The sequence below is a fragment of the Oncorhynchus masou genome, chromosome 24, assembly GCF_036934945.1.
Source record: "Oncorhynchus masou masou isolate Uvic2021 chromosome 24, UVic_Omas_1.1, whole genome shotgun sequence".
Taxonomy (NCBI): Eukaryota; Metazoa; Chordata; class Actinopteri; order Salmoniformes; family Salmonidae; genus Oncorhynchus; species Oncorhynchus masou.
In genome coordinates this window covers 84,048,013-84,075,718 of record NC_088235.1, presented here as the reverse complement: position 1 = coordinate 84,075,718, position 27,706 = coordinate 84,048,013, and the positions used below count along the sequence as shown (strand labels likewise).

The 27,706-nt window shown below is 41.7% G+C and overlaps 1 protein-coding gene across 1 annotated transcript in view; it reads right to left on the bottom strand.

Moving 5' to 3' along the window:
• The window catches only part of LOC135512873 (ephrin type-B receptor 1-like), a 202,228-nt gene extending 184,031 nt beyond the window's left edge, over window positions 1-18,197 (bottom strand). The window contains exon 1 of the mRNA XM_064935338.1: window positions 18,005-18,197. Coding sequence (XP_064791410.1) covers window positions 18,005-18,062 — 58 coding nt within the window. The 5' untranslated portion in view covers window positions 18,063-18,197. The remainder of the gene's footprint in view (window positions 1-18,004) is intronic.
• Between the last annotated feature and the right edge of the window lie 9,509 nt (window positions 18,198-27,706).

The window sequence follows — 27,706 nt, the reverse complement described above, 5'->3', positions numbered from 1 at the left end:
AAACACATTGCCCAAAAGTACAAGCATACTGCACACCCACCCCAAACAAACTGCAAACAAAATCATACTGTATCTCATACACAAACCAACACATTCAGAGAAAGTGAGTGAGTGTTTTAGGGGTTTCATCATTTTTGAAAAGATTGTTGAAATGAAATCCGTGTTGGTTTTTACTGCTTGTCTTGGGTCCAACAGCATAAAATGTGCTAGATATTTTAAGTCTGTGGAACTTAGCTCTTTTGCTCGTCTCCTGCTATACACTATTCCAGTCAAATAAATGAGAGCTGCACACTTCTTGCTACTTGCTAAGTTTTTTTTTTTAACATATTGATTGATTTTTTAAAACAACTTTTTAGTTTTTCTTCTCTTCTGATTAGACACACTAAAAGGTATTCTGAGTTATCACTCAATAAATGTGGAGAAAGTGTGAAACCAGATAAGGATATATTGAATGACCTTTGACAATGAGGTTGAATTAGTCAAAACGTGCTTAACAGAGGTCATGGAGAAGGTTTTGTTAAAGGTCACCATTGGTTTGATGTACGTGCTTGTCAAGAACAAATGAAGAGCTGAGGCTACATTAACCTCTTGATGCTATGGGGGCGCTATTTCATTTTTGGATGAAAAACGTTCCCGTTTTAAACAAGATATTTTGTCACAAAAAGATGCTCGACTATGCATATAATTGATAGCTTTCGAAAGAAAACACTCTGACGTGTCCAGAACTAACAAGATATTTTCTGTGCGTGCCCTAGAACGTGAGCTTCAGGCAAAACCAAGATGAGACGGCATCCAGGAAATGAGCAGGATTTTTGAGGCTCTGTTTTCCATTGTCTCCATATATGGCTGTGAATGCGAGAGGAGTAAGTCTGCCCTTTCTGTCGTTTCCCCAAGGTGTCTGCAGCATTGTGACGTATTTGTAGGCATATCATTGGAAGATTGACCATAAGAGACCACATTTACCAGGTGTCCGCCCGGTGTCCGTGCGCCGAAATTGGTGCGCAAAAGTCAGCTGCAAGTATTTTTCCATGGAATTTAGAGAAGAATGCAAGCTTCCACGAACGATATATCAATGAAGAGATATGTGAAAAAACACCTTGAGGATTGATTCCAAACAACGTTTGCCATGTTTCGGTCGATATTATGGAGTTAATTCGGAAAAAGTTTGACGTTGTAGGTGACTGAATTTTCGGTTCGTTTCGGTAGCCAAATGCGATGTACAAAACGGAACGATTTCTCCTACACACAGACACTTTCAGGAAAAACTGCGCATTTGGTATGTAACTGAGAGTCTCCTCATTGAAAACATCCGAAGCGCTTCAAAGGTAAATGATTTTATTTATTTGGTTATCTGCTTTTTGTGAAAATGTTGCGTGCTAAATGCTACTCAAAATGCTAAGCTAGCTTTGCATACTCTTACACAAATTAGTCAATTTCTATGGTTCAAAAGCATATTTTGAAAATCTGAGATGACAGTGTTGTTAAGAAAAGGCTAAGCTTGAGAGCAGACGCATTATTTTCATTTTATTTGCGATTTTCAGAAATCGTTAACGTTGCGTTATGCTAATGAGCCTGAGGCTTTAGTCACGATCCCGGATCCGGGATGGGGAGTTTCAAGAGTTAACAGAGCTTGTAGTTACTGGATACTTTGTCTGTCAATCACATCATGGTAGGGGAGAAGACACTAGGTCAAATCTTATTCCTTTTTGCTGGAGTACAAAAATTGGATTTCTTTCATATCTAATACGTAATAGTAGCTACTGTAACTAAAAGTTGGTAAAGGAAGTAGTGTCAGTCAGTTGTCAGTTGATACATGGTCCTGTGTGGCTCAGTTGGTAGAGCATGGCGCTTACAACGCCAGGGTTGTGGGTTTGACTCCCTGAGGCCACCCATATGTAAAATGGATGCACACATGACTAAGTCGCTTGGGATAAAAGCATATATTGTTTGTATTATTTGATGTGTCCTGTCAGAGACTTCACTCTCTCTGGCTGTGAGGAGAAAGGAAATGATGGATGCTTGTCATCCCTGATCACAGCCTCACATAACTTGAAAGTTCCAAATTCAATACTTTTCTCCCTCGTCCATATCCATGGTAGTATGCTGGAAAATGTGCTAAAAAGCAACATAACAAACCCGGGGGCTGAAAACTGTCTGCACGTCCAGAATAAGCACCAAATCCACCACAGCTAATGAGCAATGTAATAGCCATTTCTAAAATACTCAAAACACTGGCCTGACCTCAATAAGGAGAGAGGGAACTGAAATAAAGAGGGGTGGCAAAAATAAGCAGTTTAACAAGGAAAAGACAGAATACATTCTTGCTCAATGGACAGAGACAGGAGGACAATGGACAGAGTCAGGTGTTGCAAAAACATGTGAGACTGTCACGACTTCTGCCGAAGTCGATGCCTCTCCTTGTTCGGGCGGTGTTCGGCGATCGACGTCGCCGGTCTTCCAGCCATTGCCGGTCCATTTTTCATTTTCCATTTGTTTTGTCTCGTTTTCCCACACACCTGGTTCTCATTTCCCTCATTATGTGTTGTGTATTTAACACTCTGTTTCCCCCATGTCTTTGTGTGGTAGTTATTTCGGTTTTCATGTATGCGCACGTTAGGCTGGTTGCGCTGGGTTATGTTCAACCCGTATTTATATTTCGTGTTCATTTGTGCAGTGTTTTATGTTCGCCAAATAAAAGGCTCCAGTTTGCTACCAAATATCTGCTCTCCTGCATCTGATTTCCTACAGCCTTTCACGCATACCTTGACAGAGACTGCACACTCTTCGTGCCTCATCCTCTTTTAATCAACCTCTCTCTCCCTCCTTCTCTCTCTCCTTCTTTCCTGTTCTCTTAAACTTGATCTTTCTCTGCCTGCTTTCCAAGAAAGGTTTGTCACCAAAGCTGGCTTTAGAACTGCTCCTGTGATGTAAGGCATGGGTTGCATTAGGGTGGGTGCTGTATAGTCAACCATTAACGCTGGGCTACAGAGAGTAGGCTACATACACACAGTTTCAATTACCAATGGTGTGGCACCAAGACCAGGCTTTGTGGAATCTAGCTCAGACTATGTCAATTCGCCCAACGTCAATATTAAATTATGAAACGCCCACCTTGTACCTATGTTTTTCCTTTGTAGTTGCGTTTGATTAACGTATGGATTTTAGCTAACAAAAACGGTATGCAACTACAGAGGCCAAACATACTGTCGGTACAAAGTGGGCGCTTCCTAATTAAAAACCTTTTTAAGTATTGACCTTCGAGAATCGGAGCAAGTTGGAGCGAGATTCCACAAAGCCTGGTCTCGGTTGGTGAAGTTATTCAGAAACTTCCTTCAACATGGAGTAGAGTTTAGTATGTTACCTAACCCCTAACCTAAACCTAACCTTAACCACAAACCCCAACTCCTATACCTAACTCTAATTTTAACCCTAATTGTAACCCTAAATTTAAAATAGCCTTTTTCCTTGTGTCCCCACTTGTCTAAATTTTCCTTGTTTTACTATCCTTGTGAAGACATCTTAGAAGATTTCTTCAAAAACACACACACACTAAACACCTCCATTATCACAGAGGGGCATACACTTAAGTTATTTGCCATGCTTTTAGGTTTCCACAATCCTCCCCCTCTCTTTGGTTGCCTTTCACCATCTGTCTTCCCTGGTGGGATAATCCTCCTGAAACATCCGTTATACTTGCTTATGGAGCCATACGCCAAGAGAGAGAGACTCCTTAGGTGGCTGGCACACTGCCTGCCCTTAAATACAGTACCTGCTCTTCCACTAATAATTCCCCATTATGTCAGCTAATGCTCCTGTGTCAGTGACCAGGGAACAGATGAAGCAAGAACCTGGGAGGAGTAATGTCCCTTCCTGCTGCAAGGGAGAGGGCCCAGACCGTATACAGACCTCATTAAATGTGATTTGATATACAGTAGTACATGGGCAAATCTGAGGCCCATTTTCTCAACCAACTCACACAGTGTTTAGTGGTTGTGAAAAGGCCCTTGATGTCTGGTGGTGCATTTGACATTCAGAAAAAGCAATGTCTGTCTTTGTCTCTGACTCTGAGGGAGAGCTATTTTGTTTCAAAATACTGTGTGAAATGAAGCGTAATTGAATTTTTTTTCATAAAATATAACGCATTAGTATTCTGTAATAAACACCACATTCAAACATTTCTAAAGGAGCACACATCATGCCTGCTGTGTGGCATGCTGGTGGCAGTTGGCAATCACTGCTTACCCAGCATATTAATATTAAGTCTAAAAAATACCAAAAAGAAGAAAAAAAACTGACGTTGCCTTATGCTAGAAACAAAGAACCCTTTCTTCAAAATGCCCATTTGCCTTTTTTCTTCAAACACAAATCATCTATTTCTAAAATTAAAGCCATCAAATTCTGTCCGTTATGTAAATTGCAAAGGGAGGTTGGGTGGTTCAGCTCTTCAGAATGCTTTTGTCTCTACTTGTGTTTTCAACTTTTCACTGCAGATAAACATCAGCTCCAAAGACACGTTCATGATCTTCTAGATGGTCTTTGTTTTGTATTGCTGTCAACTGCAGCAAAGCAAGGTGCACACTGACAAAAGTAAGTCAGGGAAAGAAAATAGGCTTCAGTCTATAATTCCACACACTAATTCGGTGTTGTGTGCTCTTGGGCGTACAATCAAGACAGCTCAACTCTTCTAACCAGGTTTTTACACAACATCATGCAGTGGAGGTTTAAGTGATAGAGTAAGTGCTCAAACACTTGGTTAGGTTACAGCCAGCACCATCTAGCCCAAGATCCTGCATTTGTAGCAAAGAACTCTCCTCATCAATAATAACTAATGTCACACATAATTATAAGCAGGAAGCAGTGCCCATGATGAGGTCAGCTGTCAGGTAAATTAGTAATGACAGGACTATAATGAACATGTATTAAACATGAAATGACAAGTGATGTTGCACGTAGAGGGGCAGGGCGGTGTGCTTCTGCACGTCTGTCAATCCATTTTCAACATTGATGTGATATCTATCCTTGAGGGAATTTAATTGAATCTGATGTTGTTAAATCAACCTTGACAACAAGGTAATTGCGACCCCAATATCTTCCCTATTACTCACTGATCACCTAGCGCCCAAACAGTCAAATCACCCTATTGCCTTGAGGATTTGCAATAGGATAAGAAATGCATCAAAGATTGGGCTGTTAATTCATGTGTTTAATGTGCAGATGTCGGTCTTCTCCTGTGTTGTTCCATACACAGACTGATAAGAGATATCAACATGCCAGAATTCTCTCTCTCTCGCTCTCGCGTCAAAATAAGTACACTCCTGAGGTCATAAACACAAGTCAAAGTGTATAAGGCTGTAACAGGGATCTAAAATGGCTGCTCAGGAAGATTCACGAGGTACGTAACAGCTTTACGGCATTGTTTCCTGGGTATAAAAAGGAAATAAGGGCTGCAACTTCGATGCACATATTAAAATAATGAGGCTGTGAATCAGGAGGGAAGGAACTGGGAGGCAGAGTGAGTCCATCTTTTCACACCCACAGGGTCCCCTATCCTTACAAGACATGCATGCTGAAAATCACATGATCAGCATAATTTGCCACCAGACAGTGATGACCAAGCATTTCATTCCTATTCATCTACATTATTAGACATCTGAATTAAACAGTCAAAGACAAAACTACAGAGTGGCCCTCCACTAGCACCTGGATAGACTCTCGCACGGATGGGAACACTTTGACACATTGATTCCATACATCACCTGCCAAAGGAAATCATTACATAAATGTACAGTTCTGTCCTTTTTCTGCTTGTTCTATTGGGACGCAAGCATACGTGTATATCCAACAGGACTGAGCAGCGCCAGAAAGTTACTTCTCAAGGGGAACGTCTGACTTGGTCTACACCAGGCTTTGCATCACAAATTGCTGAACCCTCTCTTTTCTCCACTAGGCTGGCCCTGCTGCCCAGATTGACAGCCAGTCTAACGATGCTGCTCACTCCAGTAAAAAGGACAGAAGGAAGGCACAGAAGGAGAGGGCTGTTGCTTTCTCTTTTTTAAGTATTGCTGCATCTTAACAATCAATACCTAATTACCTGAAAAAAGGGGGAGTCAAGGGCAGGGTCATTACCAACTGTGTCATGCCATCACCTGCCTGTCTAAATTCCTACACTTTTTCCCCCTTGTTCAAACTTTTCCTCCCTCAGTTTCTATCTTAAACCTTCTGTCCCTTGCTTTCTCTCATTACCATGGGAGAGGAGAAAGGCATGCAGAACAGAGAACACCACAGATAGAATATGAGAACAGAACATTGCCTGAAAAGCAGCCAAGCAAATTCTGCTGTATAATGTGCTCTGGATGTGTCCTACTTTGTTTTATGGTACTTGCAGATACACACAGCTAGTCACATGGACATCCACATAGCAAGGCATAATGTGACCTATGACCCTTGTGGACCAAGATTAGCATGGCATTAGAGATGAGGTGCCCCTGTCTTGAAGGGTGCTTCTAGAGAAAGGACAGAAATAAGATGTTATGAAACACCGATGTATTTAGACAAGAGTGAGAGAGAGACAGCACCCGACCTCACCCTACTAGAATCTGAAGTCAAATGTCTACTGTTTGCAGATGATCTGGTGCTTCTGTCACTAACCAAGGAGGGCCAACAGCAGCACCTAGATCTTATGCACAGATTCTGTCACAGTAAATCTCAGTAAGACAAAAAAGGTCCAGTCACCAGGATCACAAATACAAATTAAAAATTCCTAGAGCACACAAAAAATTATACATACCTCGGCCTAAACATCAGAGCCACAGGTAACTTCCACAAAGCTGTGAACAAACTGAGAGACAAGGCAAGAAGGGCATTCTATACCATCAAAAAGAACATACAATTTGACAGACCAATTAGGATCTGGTTAAAAATACTTGAATCAGTTATAGAACCCATTGCCCTTTATGGTTGTGAGGTCTGGGGTTCGCTCGCCAACCAAGAATTATACAAAATGCGACAAACATAAAACACCAAATAATGCATGCAGAGCAGAATTAGGCCGATACCCGCTAATGATCAAAATCCAGAAAAGAGACGTTAAATTCTACAACCACCTAAAATGAAGCGATTACCAAACCTTCCATAACAAAGCCATCACCTATAGAGAGATGAACCTGGAGAACAGTCCCCTCAGCAAGCTGGTCCTGGTGTTGCTGCCCGGGGGCTCTGTTCAAACACAAACACACCCCACAGAGCCCCCGGACAGCAACACAATTAGACCCAACCAAATCATGATAAAACAAAGAGATAATTACTTGACACGCTGGAAAGAATTAACAAAAAAACAGAGCAAACTAGAATGCTATTTGGCCCGAAAACAGAGAGTGGCAGAATACCTGACCACTGTGACTGACCCACACTTAAGGAAAGCTTCAACTATGTACAGATTCAGTGAAAGTAGGTAGCCTTGCTATTGAGAAAGGCCACCATAGCCTGTTTTCTCTTGAGAGCCAGGTCTGCCTATGTTCACACTGCCCACAAAATGAGGTGGAATCGGAGCTGCAAACTGAGCTGCACTTCCTAACCTCCTGCCAAATGTATTTTCATATTAGAGACAAATATTTCCCTCAGACTACACAGATCCACAAAGAATTCAAAAAACAAACCTAATTTTGATAAACTCCCATATTTACTAGGTGAAATACCACAGTGTGCCATCGCAGCAGCAAGATGTGTGACCTGTTGCCGGAAGAAAAGGACAACCAGTGGAGAACGCCATTGTCAATCAACCCATATTTATGCATTTTCCCTTTTCTACTATTTATTGTTTATTTCACTTTTGTTTATTATCTACTTCACTTGCTTTGGCAATGTTAACATATGTTTCCCATGCCAATAAAGCCCTTGAATTGAATTGAGAGAGTGAGCGAGCATTGACCAGCAACTCACCTACCTACATAATCCGCTTCTGCCTTTTCTCCCTCCTCCTTTGGCCTAACACTCTGCTCTCTTGTCCCTTTGTAAACAAGGCTATTGACTCATAATCCATGTAATAACGGAATGCTTAAAAAACACAAAGCTAAGACCATAATCATATACATTCAAACTTCAAGCACAATATCAAAACCAATTAGTATTTTAGCTGGGGGGGCTGTGAGGCGCACAGAGAGCTCTGCTTCGCCTACCACCAGGAGCTGCTGCTGAAGACTTTAATTACCAGGAGAGTGAATGAATGGCGCACACACAGAGAGACAGAGAGACTAATGCCTCACATAAGAGAAACAACCCCAATCGAAAAGGCATCTGGAAAAACTACTTTGAAAAACTATATGAAAATCCAGAATGCCAGAAATTAACCGAGACTCAGACCAAATTGGTTGATTTTTTTTTTTTTATGGAAAAACAATCAATCAAAATAAAGACCAACAAACCCCATTAAATACCCATATCACACTAACAGAGCTGAAAGAGAAAATCAAACCCTTCAAGTGCGGTAAAGCCTGTGGGACAGACAGTATCTGCAGTGCCATGCTGAAGAAAAGCAGCCCTAAGCTGTAGGAAGCCATACTCTACAGTAGCTCTTAAATCTGGTGCTGAATGTAGGATACTTTCCAGAAATATGGAATAAAGGCATAATACCACCCATATTCAAGGCAAATATATGACCATAATAATTATCACGGTATCTGCGTGACCAGTAATTTAGGGAAGGTTTTCTTGCAGCATAATAAATACGAGAATACAGACTTTCCTCAACAAAAACAGTGTTTTACAAATGTTCATATTCATCCTCTCCAGCACCACCCCAACATCAACATGTGTGAAAATTAAGGGGTGATAAGTATTTACAATGGCATCATCAATCAATTAGTAGACAATAATCACACACAGATGATGTCATTGGAAACATTTATCTTCCTCGATCTTTTTTACTTCAAAAAATAGATACGAGCAATTTTCACATACGTTGATGATGGGGTGTTGCTGGAGATGATGAATATGGTGAAATGTCCCTTTAAGTGCAAGTCAAGTTGGCTTCCTACCGAAACAAAGAACCTCTGACCACATATACACCCTTATCAATCCACCAAGGGTAAAATATTTTCCTGCTTTATTGACTTCCATCTGGCATAAAGGACTCTTCCTGAAACTCATCCAAGTGGAATTGGAGAATGAACCTGAGGTTATTAAATCAAAGTAAAATGAAAATACATGTAAAAATCAAAGAGGCAAGGGGTCACCCAGGGCAGCAAATCTCAGCCCAACATCGTTAAATATCTATATTGATGAATTTTCAAAACAGTTGGAGCTCCTGGGCTTCTCCTAGACAACAAGAAATGAAGCTCTTTCTCTATGCAAATGACCTGGTCTTGTTGTCTCCAACAGAACAGAGGTTACAGTATAGCCTGTCAGTGTTAGATGCCTACTGCAAAAACTGGGCACTGACAGTTAGCATTAGCAAAAGAAAAATGATGATCTTTCAAAAGTATGTGGACACCTGCTCGTCAAAAATCTCATTCCAAAATCATGGGCATTAATATGAAGTTGGTCCCCTATAATAGCCTCCACTCTTCTGGGAAGTCTTTCCACTAGATGATGTAAATTGCTGCGGGGACTTGCTTCCATTCAGCCAGAAAAGCATAAGTGAGGTTGGGCACTGATGTTGGGCGATTAGGCCTGGCTCGCAGTCGGCGTTTGTATTTATTAGGGATCTCCATTAGTTCCTGCCAAGGCATCACCTACTCTGCCTGGGGTCCAAACATTCCAATGCACCCACATTACTTGTGTAACCGAAGTGAAATGGCTATATAGTTAGCGGTGGTGCGGGCTAATAGCGTTTCAATCTGTGACGTCACTCGCTCTGAGACCTGAAGTAGTTGTTCCCTTTGCTCTGCAAGGGCCGTGGCTTTTGTGGAGCGATGGGTAACTATGCTTTGTGGGTGTGCAGAGGGTCCCTGGTCGAGCCCGGTGAGGGGATGGACAAAAGTTATACTGTTACACTTGTAAAACAAGAGATAAAACCGTGAACTATGTTTGTACTGAATGAGCTAAAAGATAAAACAGTACACCACCACATATCCACAACACAAAATGCTCAATACCACCATCCAACAATATCACAATGTGTGTGTATACATGTCTGTACCTTTGTGTGCGTCTCTTCACAGTACCGGTTGTTACATAAGGTGTATTTTTCCCTGCATTTTAAATCTGATTCTACTGCTCGCAGTAGAAAGTTGTAAGCACAGAATCGTCTAGAATGTAATTGTATGCGGTAGCGTTAAGATTTCCCTTCACTGGAAGTAAGGGGCCTAGCCCAAACCATGAAAAGCAGCCCCAGACCATTATTCCTCCTCCACCCAACTTTACAGTTGGCACTATGCATTGGGCAGGTAGCGTTCTCCTGGCATCCGCCAAGGCCAGATTCGTCCGTAGCGACTGCTAGGATGGTGAAGTGTGATTCATTACTGCAGAGAACGCGTTTCCACTGCTCCAGAGTCCAATGGCTGCGAGCTTTACACCACTCCACGCTTGGCATTGCGCATGGTGAACTTAGGCTTGTGTGCGGCCATGAAAATCCACTTCATGAACAGTTCCTGTGTTGCTGTTGCTTCCAGAGGCAGTTTTGAACTCGGTAGTGTGAGTATTGCAACTGAGGACAGACGATTTTCAGAACTCTGCAGTCCTGTTCTGTGAGCTTGTGTGGCCTATGACTTCGCGGCTGAGCCGTTGTTGCTCCTCAACGTTTCCATTTCACAATAACATCACTTACAGTTGACCGGGGCAGCTCGAGCAGGGCAGAAAATTGATGAACTGACTTGTTGGAAAGGCTGCATCCTATGACAGTGCAATGTTGAAAGTTACTGAGCTCTTCAGCAAGACTATTCTACAGTCAGTGTTTGTCTATGGAGATTGCATGGTGGTGTGCCCATTTTTTACATCTGTCAGCAATGAGTGTGGCTGAAAAAGCCAAATCCACTAATTTGAAGGGGTGTCCACTTTTGTATGTTTTTAGTGTATATTTTTTTCCATGAACATTATATTTACTATTTTAATTGTTATCGCTGTTGTTTTCATATTTTATGTGTATCACTTTACTTTGGCGAAATTGACCTTGTCCTTCATGTCAATAAAGCATATTGAATATGAATTGAGTTTAATATTAATTGAATATGAGAGAGAGGAAACAGGCCCTGGAGCAGGTCCACACAGACAGAACAATGATTCTTTGTACAGACATGTACCCTTATGCTAACCACACTCTTTCCAATGGAAACCAGGCCGAGGGGCCTCTTTCATTAGGGGAGGAAGTGAGGGGCCCCAATGCCACCCTAGCCCCGCCACCACCATTCACTCAGTAACTTACATACTCCACATCCCTCACTAACTCACTACCTCTTTCATTCTCTCCTCTCTATCCCTTTTCTAACAGCCAACACCACAATTATTTTTCTACCTAATCTGCTCGCTTCCCATATCCTTCTTCTTAGACCATTGGTGAAGGGTTTGAGTTTTTCAGAGAGAGTTAAGATAAGGCCTGGAAGTTAGAGGCTGCTTTAACATGCTCGGGGATATGATCAATTTATTTAAGGCTTGGCAATAATGAATGTCTTAAATGTAGCTCATTAAAACACAAGGTGATAGAGGGACCATGAGAGAAAAGGGGAAAATTAGTACAATAGAAACAGACAGTGGGAGAAATATGTGGATGCAACAAAAGGGAAAAGGGTGGGGGGAGGGGGGGGGGTGAAGAAAGATGACAAGGAAAAGACTCATTAAAACACAGTGCTGATTAGAACAGAGCAGTTGAATGTTTGGGATTTGGTCTCAGTCTGAATTCAGAGGACAGTTGAAATATTCACACAATTAGCTGTGCATAGAGAATGAAAGAAGAGCACGGAGGGAGAGAGAAGATAACTGAATACCTAATGGTATGGTAAGAAGAGAATGAAGTGAAGCAGAGAGCAGCACACCGGCTGTTGTAAGGTTGTGAGAGGAATGATCTGGACTCTAATCATCACTATAACGTCGTTTCCCTTAAACAGATTCTTGTTTAAATGACTTAATCGCCCAGTTCATTAGGCAGCAATTTACCCGCAATAGACCATGCTTTCAATTAGGGCACTGAGAGGCTGGGTTAGAGGAAGTCCTGCTGAAGGATTGGCCTGATTGGCCACACCATACCCAATGTAGGGCAAAGCCAAAGCATGGGCCAGCTCATTAATAAGGCCAAGGCAATTCACTAATTGACATTGTTTATGGATAGCTGTGGATATTTCTTGACAATGCCTGCCTTAACATGGGTCATCTCATTCATGGGGCCTGGCCACTAATAGGCGAGCTAAGCAGTCCTCTATCGGGGCTGGCCTATAGATGAAGCGGATGCTAAACTACAGGACTGTTTAGCTAGCACAGACTGGAACATGTTCCGGGATTTATCTGATGGCATTGAGGAGTTTATCACATCTATCACCGGCTTCATAAATCCCAGTTTTCTTGAACGCACTGAAGTCAGAAGTCTGAGATTTGAGTTCCCAGTTGTTTTGAACATGGCATTAATGCCCAGAGGGAGACAGCAGTGTATTATTCCCTTTGAGTCAGGAACCAAAATTCCTCCGTAGGTGTTTGATTTCACTTACCGGCATGTCAACTGAGCCAGGATCACAGTCAAACGGATTGGGACGTAGGTCCCAAAGTGCCCTTCCAAGCGTTGGAGGTGAGCAGTCATCACTGTGTGGGACACTTACTGATGCACAGCTGAGGGAAGGGGGCATGGTTCGCTTTTAAAAGACTCTCTCCAAAAATAATTATCTCCTCTGAATCCACTGATTTGGTCACAATGCTCTTGTATTTCCACTGCATGCTTGGGTTCAGTTTGTTCAGTTTCCAAAATATGCAAGTAGACATTTTCTTTTCATTACACAGTCTGTTTTTTTACATCCATTGTGAATGACAACAGTTCCTCTCAATGCGAAAAATCTTTCCAATACTCCCCCTCGATAACCACCAGGCCTCAGTGTGAAAAAGAACATTGTCATTGTCATATCTACACATAGTTTTGCGAACAGGTGTGCACAGTGGATGTGGTTTGATGTAATTTACAATCGAAGTTACCTGCTGCAGTATATTTCTGATTTCTCTTTTGCCGCGAGTTGCTCTCGGTGTATCATACAATGCGTCCATATGGCAGAGGGAGACCCATTCATAACTAGAGTGCAGAGACCTGCCCCATCTATGCAAAAGCCCACCATTTGATCTCATGGAATCTGTTCTTCATTAATATAGCCACGCAGCACACTGAACATCCCCTGTGCCGTTTCATGCTCGGGAATCGTAAGACAGAATAATATGTACTCGTGAATAGCATCCCCTGACATGTAAAGTGAACAAAAGTCAATGCGCGGACATCTCGGCCCTCACAGCTAACGTCTGTTTGGAGAGCATAAGCTGGAGAGTTTGAGTCGTTCAGTCAGAGTTCTCTTGATTGCTAGCAATAGCATGAATTCTTCATTTAACAGTGTTATCTGACAAAGCTATTGATGGGAGTTTGTGCGTCTTTCTCCCCACCCATTGTTTTCACCATATCAGTTGCATCCAGTAATATCAAAGTCTCTGCAATAGTGTGTGGTTTCATAGCGTAGCAGGTTTAGCCATTCACCGTGGGAATGATTCAAGTGCAATGGTCAAGTGAGGCTTTTTCCCATAATCTAAGGGTGCTCTCTAGTTTAATTGTATCTTTTAGATTTGAATAATTGTTTTATTTAGATTGATAAGGTTAACCACATTACAATGATTGAGATACAATGACGATATTATAATTTATATATTTTTTGTATATATCTATTTTCTCCAGGATTTTGGAAATTCTCCCAGGACCCCATTTTCACAACCCCTAGTTTGGGAACCGCTGTCCTTTGGGGAGGAGGTCAGAGGAGGTCACAAATTCTCCCTCAACATGATTAAGACAAAAGGAGCTGATCGTGGACTACAGCAATCGGAGGGCCAAGTACACCCCCATCCACATCGACAGGGCTGTAGTGGAGCAGGTCGAGAGCTTCAAGTTCCTCTGTGTCAACGTCACATATGGTCCAAACCAGTGGAGGCTCCTCTGAGGAGGACCATCCTCAGTGAATTTCATAAAAATCTAAATAGTGAAACATTTAAAAAAGTTATATATTTAGATAAAACGATACTAAATATATTCACGTCACCAAATAATTTATAAAAACACATTGTTTTGAAATTAAGGTCTACAGTAGCCTCCGCAGCACTCTAATGTAGTGCGATGGTATAGCCAGAGGACAGCTAGCTTCTGTCCTCCTCTGGGTACATTGACTTCAAAACAAAACCTAGGAGGCTCATGGTTCTCACCCTCTTCCATAGACTTACATAGTAATTATGACAACTTCTGGAGGACATCCTCCAACTTATCAGTGCTCTTGCAGCATGAACTTACATGTTGTCCACCCAATCAAAGGATCAGAGAATGAATCTAGTACTGAAAGCATAAGCTACAGCTAGCTAGCACTACAGTGCATAAAATGTGTTGGGTAGTTGACGAAAAAAATAATCGTTGAACCATTTTGAACAAATTAATATTTTCCAATAGTAAGGAGCATATTTGTTTTCACTTACTTAGCTAGTGATGAATTCAGCTAACTAGTTTAGCCTACTCAAACACCCAGCTCAAACAGAGGGATGCTATGTTAGAAAGGTTTGTTTCGCCTGGTCACAGACAGCTGATGTGTTGTGCACTGAAGTCCACAAGTGGAGGGAAAAGGTGAGAGGAGGAGAGCGCATAGATAGATGCAAGAAGGAATTAGAAATACAACAAGCTGTTTGTGTCTGGCATAAAAGTGCTGTTTGCTTGTGATCAGGGGTGTATTCATTGCAGTGATTCTGTTGAAAAAAAAGTCTTGAATTGAGGCAAACGGAATGGGTATAAATGAATGTATCCAATAGAAACGATTGTTTGCAACTGTTGGACTAATGGTTACACCCTAGATCAGCTAGACACAGGCAACAGTGTTCAAGACGATATTGAATGTGTCACTGTCTGATTACTCAAAATGTTCTAGACCTGTGCACCTACATTGTAAACTTTTATTCATAAGCTAGGTTGTAGCAACCTCATGATGGGTACAGATTTTTTTAAAGTATAATGTAGTAAGTCTAAACCTATCCATGTTACAATGAGCTGAGTGACTGTAATATGACTGACAGTCATCCAATATGCTGTAATAGAAATAAGGCCATGTTAATTAAAAAACAGAATCATCCTCCATCTTAAACGGTACAGACTGCCACTGGTCCAAACACATCAACCCTAGGCTTGGGTGGTATCCAGATGTTCAAATCATCATACCGTTCTTCTCTCATTATGGGATTTACGGTATTACCAGCATAGCACACAGGGGCGCGCGAAAACCGCAAGACACTCCCATTGGGCTTATATACCAGAATGCTAACAACATTTGCACAAACTAATAGCAAAATCACAGATGCTATTAGCTAAATGCTAACGAGCGAAGCTAACAAACTAATTGCAAAGACTCATACATTCAAGCATAGCTACAGTAGTAGCTACCGAATCTCATTTTCGGGGGGTGTGGACATTTACAATATAAAGTGAAAGACAGAATTTGTGCAAATGAACAAAGTTGTGATGCATGCTTTTCTGAAGGAAGAGCATCATGGGTTAATGGAGCACCGGATAGAAGAACAAACGCTAACAGAGAAATAATGTCAACTGTAGAGGTATCTCATCCAGAGCTCTTTCACTTCTGGCTGTATGCCGTTATAAGATATATGATGGCAAACATTTAGTAGTGAATTGCATACAAATGTAACTTCATCACCTCATGTGCGCAGCACAACAGACTAGCCACGGACTCACAAACTCACACTTTCTCCCGTTGTGCTATTTACAAACAAACGCGTGACTGGTTCATCTGTTCTGGGGAACTACGGTAAACTTCATCATGTAAAATGATGTGACAGGTGAAATGAAGAACGCAATCTGCTTGATCTTCTAGCGCATTTTTTGACTCATCACATACGCTGCTGCTACTGTTTATTATATGTCACTTTAGTCCTAGTTATATGTACATCTCTACCTCAATTACCTCGTACCCCTGCACATCGACTCGTTACTAGTACCCAGTGTATATAGAAAAGTTATCGTTACTCATTGTTTTTCTCATTGTGTTTTTCACTTTTCTATTATTTCTCTATTTTCTTTCTCTCCGCATTGTTGGGAAAGGACCATAAGTAACCATTTCACGGTTAGTCTACGCCTGTTGTTTACGAAGTACGTGGCGAATAAAATGTCATTTGATTTTATTAGCCAGGTTATTGTCACGGCCAGGCAAAGGGTGAGGGTCCTCACTATATGACCAGTCGCCCCTAGTCCACATATTATGGGCTTTGTAGCTTTATTCGTTTTTATTTTATACTTGTTTTGGTTTTTACTCTCTTGCTGTAAAGTGTCCTTGAGTTTCTTGAGAGCGCTTTAAATCCCATGTATTTTTATACCAAGTACAGGTTAAATAGGTAACCATTTTGCCTTTCCAAAACCTTGTTACCTGCCCTGACATATTGTATCTTATTATCACCAACAAGCTGGTCAAATCAAAGATTAAACATTTGATACAGTTTTTTTACATGGTGTATCTCAGTGCATTGATCTACAAGAAACCTCAGTAAGAAAACATGGAACAAGGGCATTCGATCAACTGACTGTCATTGCGTTCCCCACTGACGCACGTTGGCTAGGCTATTCATCGCAGCCATAGCGGAGGACGCGTTATGCATCGCGTCTGGGGATATGATAGCAATACACCTCGTGAGACCAGCCAACCTGTGGATTCTGTCCGAGTAACCTATTCAAAAAGATACATACAGACAAAATCCACCATTTAAATATTTTGTCGAAACCGGAGAAAAAAATGGACATGAGAGGAACAAACCTCCATACGGAACTTCTCATTATTATATCGAACAAACAGCATTTCGGAGAGACCTTGACCTTCTCTATTGCTTATATAGAGGGACAGCTCCACATCAAGTAAAACGAGATTCAATGAAGTCATAATGTATGGAGGTTTAGGAGGAAATGGCAAAATAAATGAGTATAGGTTCTCTACCTGTCACCTTATATCTAAAACATGACCTGAAAGGAATATTCTGTGGCGCACTGACTGACTGTATACACCAGGGTGCCGGGGACTGGGTGTCGCAGGCTTCCCTCATCTCCTCCACTAGCCTATATGTTTGGGATGTAATGTCCTATCAAATAATATTAGTGTAAATAATTGGGGAATTAGGCCTATGTATAGTTTAATTTGTATTTAATTGTCCAGCGGCATTAAATGATTGGAAGAAATCGTGGAATATCTTAATTGAAGCAATTAACCTAATGCAGCGTTTAGGTAATGTCCAAAACTCGGGAATTTCGGACTTGCTAACCGCGAATAAAGAGTCGGAGCCCGAGTTCCACACATGGGAGGTAATCAGAATCAACCAATAGGAAGCTCTACACAAATAACATACGTTCCTTTCAACTCGGAGGTCCCAAGTTTCGACGCGACATGAACGCGTCATAAAGCAACGATGATATATATATATATATATATATATATATATAATATTATAATATATAATATTATATTAATCAATAATCATCTTGATAATCAACTACTCATCTTGTAGTCTAATTATTGAAGGTATATTATTGAAGGGAATACATGACCCAAAACTGCACATCCACCATCGTAGTGGCAGTGGTACACCCACTCTCGACCCTGGGTACCTCTGCCTGAATCAATCAGAGAGGCGCCACGGAACCAGTTCCAAAGTTATCCCATTCAAGATCCTAATTGCTTTCCATACCTTTAGAAACGAATTCATCCATGCGCTTACAATAACACTGTTAATACACCATATTGCGTTCATATACGTGCACACATAGCAATAGAATATCACAGCTAAAAAGAGAGAAACTCAAATAATTTACCTTCCACTGCGTAAACCGTAGTAATCACGCATAAAACCGCTAACAAATCCGCTGGCATGGCAAAGGTGGTCTGCCTTTCCTCTCCCCTTTAAAAAGGTGTAAACACAAATCCTTTAGCTGCCACAGAATAGTATTCCAGCAGTGCGTATGTTGAATCACATTTCAAACCGTACTGTACGCAGTGTATGAAAACCTACTAGGTTACTTGGAGGATGAGGCATGTAAAGGGATAAGTGAAGCGGGATGAGAGATAGACCTTGGCCCCCGTTCCCTCAACAGCACTTCTCACACCCCTTTAACACCTCGTGGCCAATCACGAAAAGAAGATAGTGCATCTCAAACCAATCGCAACAGAGCATCCGCTCAGATTCCTACTAACATTTTTAAACTACTGAAAAGTCCCCTGCTTTGCCATCCAATCGTACTGCAGGGAAAGAGCAACGACTAGTGGTCCAGATAAAGCATTGCATGCCCAGCTTCACCAAATAGGTGTTTCTCATCAGATGAATTTCACTACGGCGATAATGTGATTGCATTGTACCATTTATTTATCATGCTATTCCATAAACCTAAGCAGTCCTAGGTGTTTTATGGCTATACATAGTCACGAAAGCTATTTCCATAGCCCATGGTGATATACTGAATTGTCACCTGTAATATCTCTATTTAATGGGAATTAAACCCATCACATACAGGACGACAGAATTAAAAAACATATATCTGCCATCATTTACGATCGACCACCTAGTTTATTAAGTAGGCTCGTAGATTTATGAATGGTTTATGTTCTGCAGAAGCATATGGCAGATTTAAGAGCATTTCTAACAACAGACAATTACTGTGTCATCATGGCACTGCATAACAACTTTTAACATGTGCCTTGAAGTGACACGGTAAGCCTATGAAATGGTTTGGTGGATTGATGTCCTCTATACTAACACCTTGAAAGTAGTTTGTTGTGAATATGAATATTCATTGTGTTGCACTTCATTCACTTTACTTGGTGCTGTGTTCTAGAATCAAATCAAATATGGTAATATGTAGTTAATTTAACCAGGCAAGCCAGTTAAGAACAAATTCAAATTTACAATGACGGCCTATCGTGGAACTGCCTTGTTCAGGGGAAGAACAACAGATTGTTGTTACCTTATCAGCTCAGGGAATTGATCCAGCAACCTTTCACTTACTGTCCCAACGCACTAACCACTAGGCTACCTGCCACCCCAAATTAAATTGCAGCTCCATTTAGTTCCCATGTACAAAATGGTATCTTCCATTACATGGAATATACAATAACTTTGCTATCCTCACTTATGAAATACTAATATTACAGTCTGCCTAAATGAGGGTGGAGAAGTCAACAGCCTGAGACTCAACAGCCCAGACAGACAGGACACACAATAATGTAGGCAGGGTGTGTGCCAACAGTCGCGGCTCTGCCCCCTCACACCCAACTAGGTAGCGAAACCCTCCCCCTCCACACACACACACACACACACACACACACACACACACACACGGTGCTGTTATATTAGTTCGCCGACTTGTCTTCATTAGCACTCCTCACACATGCTCCCATTACATTTATACCTTAATTGGCAGCCAGATCTGCAGCTATTACATGTACGTGTATATATTTGCAGACTGCCTACACCAACCCACCCCCATGCCTCCCTGCCTCCCCATAGTGAGGCGCCTGCTCCAACAGATGGCAGACTCACAGCTCCTCCTCCCCTCCCTAGGGAAGCGTGGCGGACACAGGGCCTGCTGACGGAGCCTGATACGCTCTTATCAATACAGCAGCTCCGCTCACTTGCTCTACTTCCAATTACAGCCCTGTGCCGACTCAGTGGAGCTGGCTGAACTGCCTCGCAGACATCCTTGGATGGCAGAAATTAAAAAGAATCATACGCCCAGTCCTACACAAAGCTACATGTAAATGCACAGGGATGCACCCCTTAAACAGAAATACACACACATGTACATACCACACCCCTGTGCGCGCACACACACACACAATATAACTATCAGCCCAACATTTACACTTTAGTCATTTAGCAGACGCTCTTATCCATAGCAACTTTCAGTTAGTGCATTCATCTTGAGATAATTAGGTGGGACAACCACACATCTTTTGGGGGGGGGGTCAAGTGTTAGTGTAATTTCACAAAAGGCAATTTATGAGAGGGTCCGGGGGGTGCAAGACAACCATTTTCAAGTCTTGCCATACATTTCAAGCAGATTTGAGTCAAAACACACAAGAAAATGTACTGTCTTCTTGGTAAGCAACCCAGTGTAGATTTGGCCTTGTTTTATGTTGTCTTGCTAAAATGTGAATTCAGATTTTCCTCTAGATTTTTTTATATATACACACATACATATTACCAGTCAAAAGTTTTAGAACACCTACTCATTCAAGGGTTTTTCTTCATTTTTACTATTTCCTCATTGTAGAATAATAGTGAAAACATCAAAACTATAAAATAACACATATGGAATCATGTATTAACCAAAAAAGGGTTAAATCAAAATACATTTTATATTTTATATTCTTCAAATAGCCACCCTTTGCCTTGACAGCTTTGCACACTCTTGGCATTCCCTTCACCTGGAATGCTTTTCCAACAGTCTTGAAGGAGTTCCCACATACAGTGCCTTGCGAAAGTATTCGGCCCCCTTGAACATTTTCGAAAACTGTATTTTTTTGTGAAGAATCAACAACAAGTGGGACACAATCATGAAGTGGAATGACATTTATTGGATATTTCAAACTTTTTTAACAAATCAAAAACTGAAAAATTGGGCGTGCAAAATTATTCAGCCCCTTTACTTTCAGTGCAGCAAACTCTCTCCAGAAGTTCAGTGAGGATCTCTGAATGATCCAATGTTGACCTAAATGACTAATGATGATAAATACAATCCACCTGTGTGTAATCAAGTCTCCGTATAAATGCACCTGCACTGTGATAGTCTCAGAGGTCCGTTAAAAGCGCAGAGAGCATCATGAAGAACAAGGAACACACCAGGCAGGTCCGAGATACTGTTGTGAAGAAGTTTAAAGCCGGATATGGATACAAAAAGATTTCCCAAGCTTTAAACATCCCAAGGAGCACTGTGCAAGCGATAATATTGAAATGGAAGGAGTATCAGACCACTGCAAATCTACCAAGACCTGGCCGTCCCTCTAAACTTTCAGCTCATACAAGGAGAAGACTGATCAGAGATGCAGCCAAGAGGCCCATGATCACTCTGGATGAACTGCAGAGATCTACAGCTGAGGTGGGAGACTCTGTCCATAGGACAACAATCAGTCGTATATTGCAAAAATCTGGCCTTTATGGAAGAGTGGCAAGAAGAAGGCCATTTCTTAAAGATATCCATAAAAAGTGTTGTTTAAAGTTTGCCACAAGCCACCTGGGAGACACACCAAACATGTGGAAGAAGGTGCTCTAGTCAGATGAAACCAAAATTGAACTTTTTGGCAACAATGCAAAACATTATGTTTGGCGTAAAAGCAACACAGCTCATCACTCTGAACACACCATCCCCACTGTCAAACATGGACCATCCCCACTGTCAAACATGGTGGTGGCAGCATCATGGTTTGGGCCTGCTTTTCTTCAGCAGGGACAGGGAAGATGGTTAAAATTGATGGGAAGATGGATGGAGCCACAGGACCATTCTGGAAGAAAACCTGATGGAGTCTGCAAAAGACCTGAGACTGGGACGGAGATTTGTCTTCCAACAAGACAATGATCCAAAACATAAAGCAAAATCTGTTAGAATGGCCAAGTCAAAGTCCAGACCTGAATCCAATCGAGAATCTGTGGAAAGAACTGAAAACTTCTGTTCACAAATGCTCTCCATCCAACCTCACTGAGCTCGAGCTGTTTTGCAAGGAGGAATGGGAAAAAATTTCAGTCTCTCGATGTGCAAAACTGATAGAGACATACCCCAAGCGACTTACAGCTGTAATCGCAGCAAAAGGTGGCGTTACAAAGTATTAACTTAAGGGGGATGAATAATTTTGCACGCCCAATTTTTCAGTTTTGGATTTGTTAAAAAAGTTTGAAATATCGTTCCACTTCATGATTGTGTCCCTCTTGTTGTTGATTCTTCACAAAAAAATACAGTTTTATATCTTTATGTTTGAAGCCTGAAATGTGTCAAAAGGTCGCAAAGTTCAAGGGGGCCGAATACTTTCGCAAGGCACTGTATAGTATGCTTAGCACTTGTTGGCTGCTTTTCCTTCATTCTGCCGTCCGATCCATCCCAAACCATCTAAATTTGGTTGAGGTCAGGTCATCTGATGCAGCACTCCATCATGCTCCTTCTTGGTAAAATAGCCCTTACACAGCCTGGAGTTGTGTTGAGTCATTGTCCTGTTGAAAAACAAATGATAGTGGGACTAAGCCCAAACCAGATGGGATGGTGTATCGCTGCAGAAGGCTGTGGTAGCCATGCTGGTTAAGTGTGCCTTGAATTCAAAATAAATCACAGACAGTGTCACCAGCAAAGCACCTCCACAGCATAACACTTCTTCCTCCATGCTTTACGGTGGGAAATACATATGCGGAGATCATCCGTTCACCCACACGGCGTCTTACAAAGATATGGCAGTTGGAACCAAAAATCTCAAATTTTTCATGATTCTTGGTCCAAGCAAGTCTCTTCTTCTAATTGGTGTCATTTAGTAGTGGTTTCTTTACAACAATTCAACCATGAAGGCCTGATTCCCACATCTCCTTTGAACAGTTGGATGTTGAGATGTGTCTGTTGAACTCTTTGAAGCATTTATTTGGGCTGCAATTTCTGAGGCTAATAACTCTAATGAACTTATCCTCTGCAGCAAAGGTAACTCTGGGTCATCCATTCCTGTGGCGGTCCTCATGAAAGCCAGTTTCATCATAGCGCTTGATGGTTTTTGCAACTGCACTTGAAGAAACTTTTAAAGTTCTTGAAATGTTCCTTATTGACTGACCTTCTAGTCTTAAAGTAATGATGAACTGTTGTTTCTTTTTACTTATTTGAGCTGTTCTTGCCATAATATGTACTTGGTATTTTACCAAATAGGGCTATCTAATGTATACCCCCATACCTTGTCACAACACAACTGATTGGCTCAAATGCATTAAGGAGGAAAGAAATTCCACAAATTAACTTGAATGAAGGCACACCTGTTAATTGAAATGCATTCCAGGTGACTACCTCATGAAGCTGGTTGAGAGAATGCCAAGAGTGTGCAAATCTGTCATCAAGGCAAAGAGTGATATTTGAAGAATCGCAAACATAAAATATATTTTGATTTATTTTCCACGTTTTTGGTTACTATATGATTCCATATGTGTTATTTCATAGTTTTGATGTCTTCACTATTTTTCTACAATGTTTACAATGTAGAGAATAGTAAAAATAAAGAAAAACCCTGGAATGAGTAGGCGTGTCCAAACCTTTGACTGGTACTGTATATGTAGCAGAAAAGCTGTAAAATATATATATATCCACCAATCAGGCCTTTATGGTGGTGGCCAGACAGAAGTCACTCCTCAGTAAAAGTCACATGACAGCCTGCTTGAAGTTTGCCAAAAGGCACCTAAAGACTCAAACTATGAGAAACAAGATTCTCTGGTCTGATGAAATTAAGATGGAACTCTTTTGCCTGAATGCCTGGCACCATCCTTACGGTGAAGCATGGTGGTGGCAGCATTATGCTCTGGGAATGTTTTTCAGCAGCAAGGACTGAGAGACTAGTCAGGATCAAGGCAAAGAGGAACGGAACAAAGTACAGAGAGAGATCCTTGATGAAAACCTGCTACAGAGCACTCAGGACCTCAGACTAGGTCCAAGGTTCACTTTCCAACAGGACAAGGACCCTAAGCACACAGCCAAGACAACGCAGGAGTGGTTTCGGGACAAGTCTCTGAATGTCCTTGGGTGGCCCAGCCAGAGCCCGGACTTGAACCCAATTGAATATCTCTGGAGAGACCTGAAAATAGCTGTGCAGCATCGCTACCCATCCAACCTGCTAGAGCTTAGGAGGAACTGCAGAGAAGAATGGGAGAAACTACCCAAATACAGGTGTGCTAAGCTTGTAGTGTCATACCCAAGAAGACTCGAGGCTGTAATCGCTGCCAAAGGTGCTTCAACGAAGTACTGAGTAAAGGGTCTGAACTTATGTAAATGTAATATTTCAGTTTTATTTGATAAATCTGCAATTTTTGCTTTGTCATTATGGGCTATTGTGTGTAGATTGATAAGGGGGGGGGGGCGATTTAATACATTTTAGAATAAGGCTGTAACCTAACAAAATTGGGAAAAAGTCAAGGGGTGGGGGTTGGTTCTTCTATCCTTGTGGGGACCGAAAATCCCGTAAAGTCTCCACAAGGATAACAAAACAAGGAACATTCTACCTCATGGGGACATTTCCCACATCCCCATGAGGACAAAGGCTATTTTAAACTCGGGTGTTAGGATTAGAATTTGGGTTAGGGTAAGGGGTTAGTGGTTCGGTTTAGAAGTTAGGTTTAAGGTTTTGGTTACGGTTAGGATTCCAAAATGTGTGTGTGTATGTGTGTACAGTACGCATGCGCGTAAGTTACACACCGGAGAACATTATGAATGCTGGTTTATATAAATGTGTTACTTTATTCTTTGGTAATTACATTATCCTTTGTGTTTGTAACATGAGTATACATTAATTGCAGGCAATAAGCCAACTATAAGAGTATACACTGAGTGCACAAAACATTAGGAACAGCTGCTCTTTCTATGACATAGACTGACCAGGTGAATGATATGATCCCTTATTGATGTCACCTGTTAAATCTACTTCAAATCAGTGTAGATGAAGGTGAGGAGACAGGTTAAAGAAGGATTTTTAAAGCCTTGAGGCAAGGATTCTGTGTGTGCAATGCAGAGGGTGAATGGGCAAGACAAAATATTTAAGTGCATTTTAATGGGGTATGGTAGGAGCCAGGCGTACCGGTTTGAGTGTGTCAAGAGCGGCAACGTTGCTGGGTTTTTCACACTCAACAGTTTCCTGTGTATCAAGAATGATCCACCACCCAAATGACATGTTGGAGTCAGCATGGGCCAGCATCCCTGTGGAACGCTTTCAACACCTTATAGAGTCCATGCCTGTCGATTTGAGGATGTTCTGAGGGCAAAAGGGGTGCAACTCAATACTAGGAAGTTGTTCCTAATGTTTTGTACACTCAGTGTACGTCATTATTTCTACCACTATGCAGATGAATATTCTTTCAGTCTTTCATTTCTTGATCAGATCATCAGTCACTTTCAGTCTGCAGAAATAAGTATTTACTCTACTCAATATCCTGAGCAGCAATGATCCGGGTCAGCAGAGCGTCTCCAATGATCTTGGACAGGGATGGTGTTGAAATCTATGTGTGACGTTCCTGTAGGGCTCAATGACCAGGAGCCCTGGCACACTGTTGGATTTTGCCAACGGTGGAGTCTCCTGGATATTTCTCTGTAGAAACTCTGTAAAAGTCTTTATCAAGCCAGGGACACTGAGTTGATAGTGCTGGCTCAGGACATCTACAGTCGTGGCCAACTTTTCTGAGAATGACACACATATTAATTTCCACAAAGTTTGCTGCTTCAGTGTCTTTAGATATTTTTGTCAGATGTTACTATGGAATACTGAAGTATAATTACAAGAATTTCATAAGTGTCAAAGGCTTTTATTGACAATTACATGACGTTGATGCAAAGAGTCAATATTTGCAGTGTTGACCCTTCTTTTTCAAGACTTCTGCAATCCACCCTGGCATGCTGTCAATGAACTTCGGGGCCACATCCTGGCGGATGGCAGCCCATTCTTGCATAATCAATGCTTGGAGTTTGTCAGAATTTGTGGGTTTTTGTTTGTCCACCCGCCTCTTGAAGACTAACCACAAGTTCTCAATGGGATTAAGGTCTGGGGAGTTTCCTGGCCATGGACCCAAAAAATTATTATTATTTTTTTTTCACCTTTATTTAACCAGGTAGGCTAGTTGAGAACAAGTTCTCATTTGCAACTGCGACCTGGCCAAGATAAAGCTTAGCAGTGTGAACAGACAACACAGAGTTACACATGGAGTAAACAATTAACAAGTCAATAACACAGTACAAAAAAAGGGGGAGTCTATATACATTGTGTGCAAAAGGCATGAGGAGGTAGGCGAATAATTACAATTTTGCAGATTAGCACCTGAGTAATAAATGATCATTTACATTTACATTTAAGTCATTTAGCAGACGCTCTTATCCAGATACAAATTGTGAATTCACCTTCTGACATCAAACAGCCACTTTACAATAGTGCATCTATTGTAAAGTGGCTGTTCCACTGATGTCAGAAGGTGAATTCACCAATTTGGTCGCTCTGGATAAGAGCGAATGTAAATGTAAATGATCATTTATTACTCCATTACTCCAGTGCTAATCTGCAAAATTGATTAGCACTGGATGCCTTTTGCACAAATGATCAGATGGTCATGTACAGGTAGAGATATTGGTGTGCAAAAGAGCAGAAAAGTAAATAAATAAAAACAGTATGGGGATGAGGTAGGTGAAAATGGGTGGGCTATTTACCAATAGACTATGTACAGCTGCAGCGATCGGTTAGCTGCTCAGATAGCACATGTTTGAAGTTGGTGAGGGAGATAAAAGTCTCCAACTTCAGGGATTTTTGCAATTCGTTCCAGTCACAGGCAGCAGAGTACTGGAACGAAAGGCGGCCAAATGAGGTGTTGGCTTTAGGGATGATCAGTGAGATACACCTGCTGGAGCGCGTGCTACGGATGGGTGTTGCCATCGTGACCAGTGAACTGAGATAAGGCGGAGCTTTACCTAGCATGGACTTGTAGATGACCTGGAGCCAGTGGGTCTGGCGACGAATATGTAGCGAGGGCCAGCCGACTAGAGCATACAAGTCGCAGTGGTGGGTGGTATAAGGTGCTTTAGTGACAAAACGGATGGCACTGTGATAAACTGCATCCAGTTTGCTGAGTAGAGTGTTGGAGGCAATTTTGTAGATGACATCGCCGAAGTCGAGGATCGGTAGGATAGTCAGTTTTACTAGGGTAAGTTTGGCGGCGTGAGTGAAGGAGGCTTTGTTGCGGAATAGAAAGCCGACTCTTGATTTGATTTTCGATTGGAGATGTTTGATATGAGTCTGGAAGGAGAGTTTACAGTCTACCCAGACACCTAGGTACTTATAGGTGTCCACATATTCAAGGTCGGAACCATCCAGGGTGGTGATGCTCGTCGGGCATGTGGGTGCAGGCAGCGATTGGTTGAAAAGCATGCTTTTGGTTTTACTAGCGTTTAAGAGCAGTTGGAGGCCACGGAAGGCGTGTTGTATGGCATTGAAGCTCGTTTGGAGGTTAGATAGCACAGTGTCCAAGGACGGGCCGGAAGTATATAGAATGGTGTCGTCTGCGTAGAGATGGATCAGGGAATCGCCCGCAGCAAGAGCAACATCATTGATATATACAGAGAAAAGAGTCGGCCCGAGAATTGAACCCTGTGGCACCCCCATAGAGACTGCCAGAGGACCGGACAGCATGCCCTCCGATTTGACACACTGAACTCTGTCTGCAAAGTAATTGGTGAAAATATTGAGGTTTTGTTCCCCGAGCCACTTAGTTATCACTTTTGCCTTATGGCAAGGTGCTCCATCATGCTGGAAAAGGCATT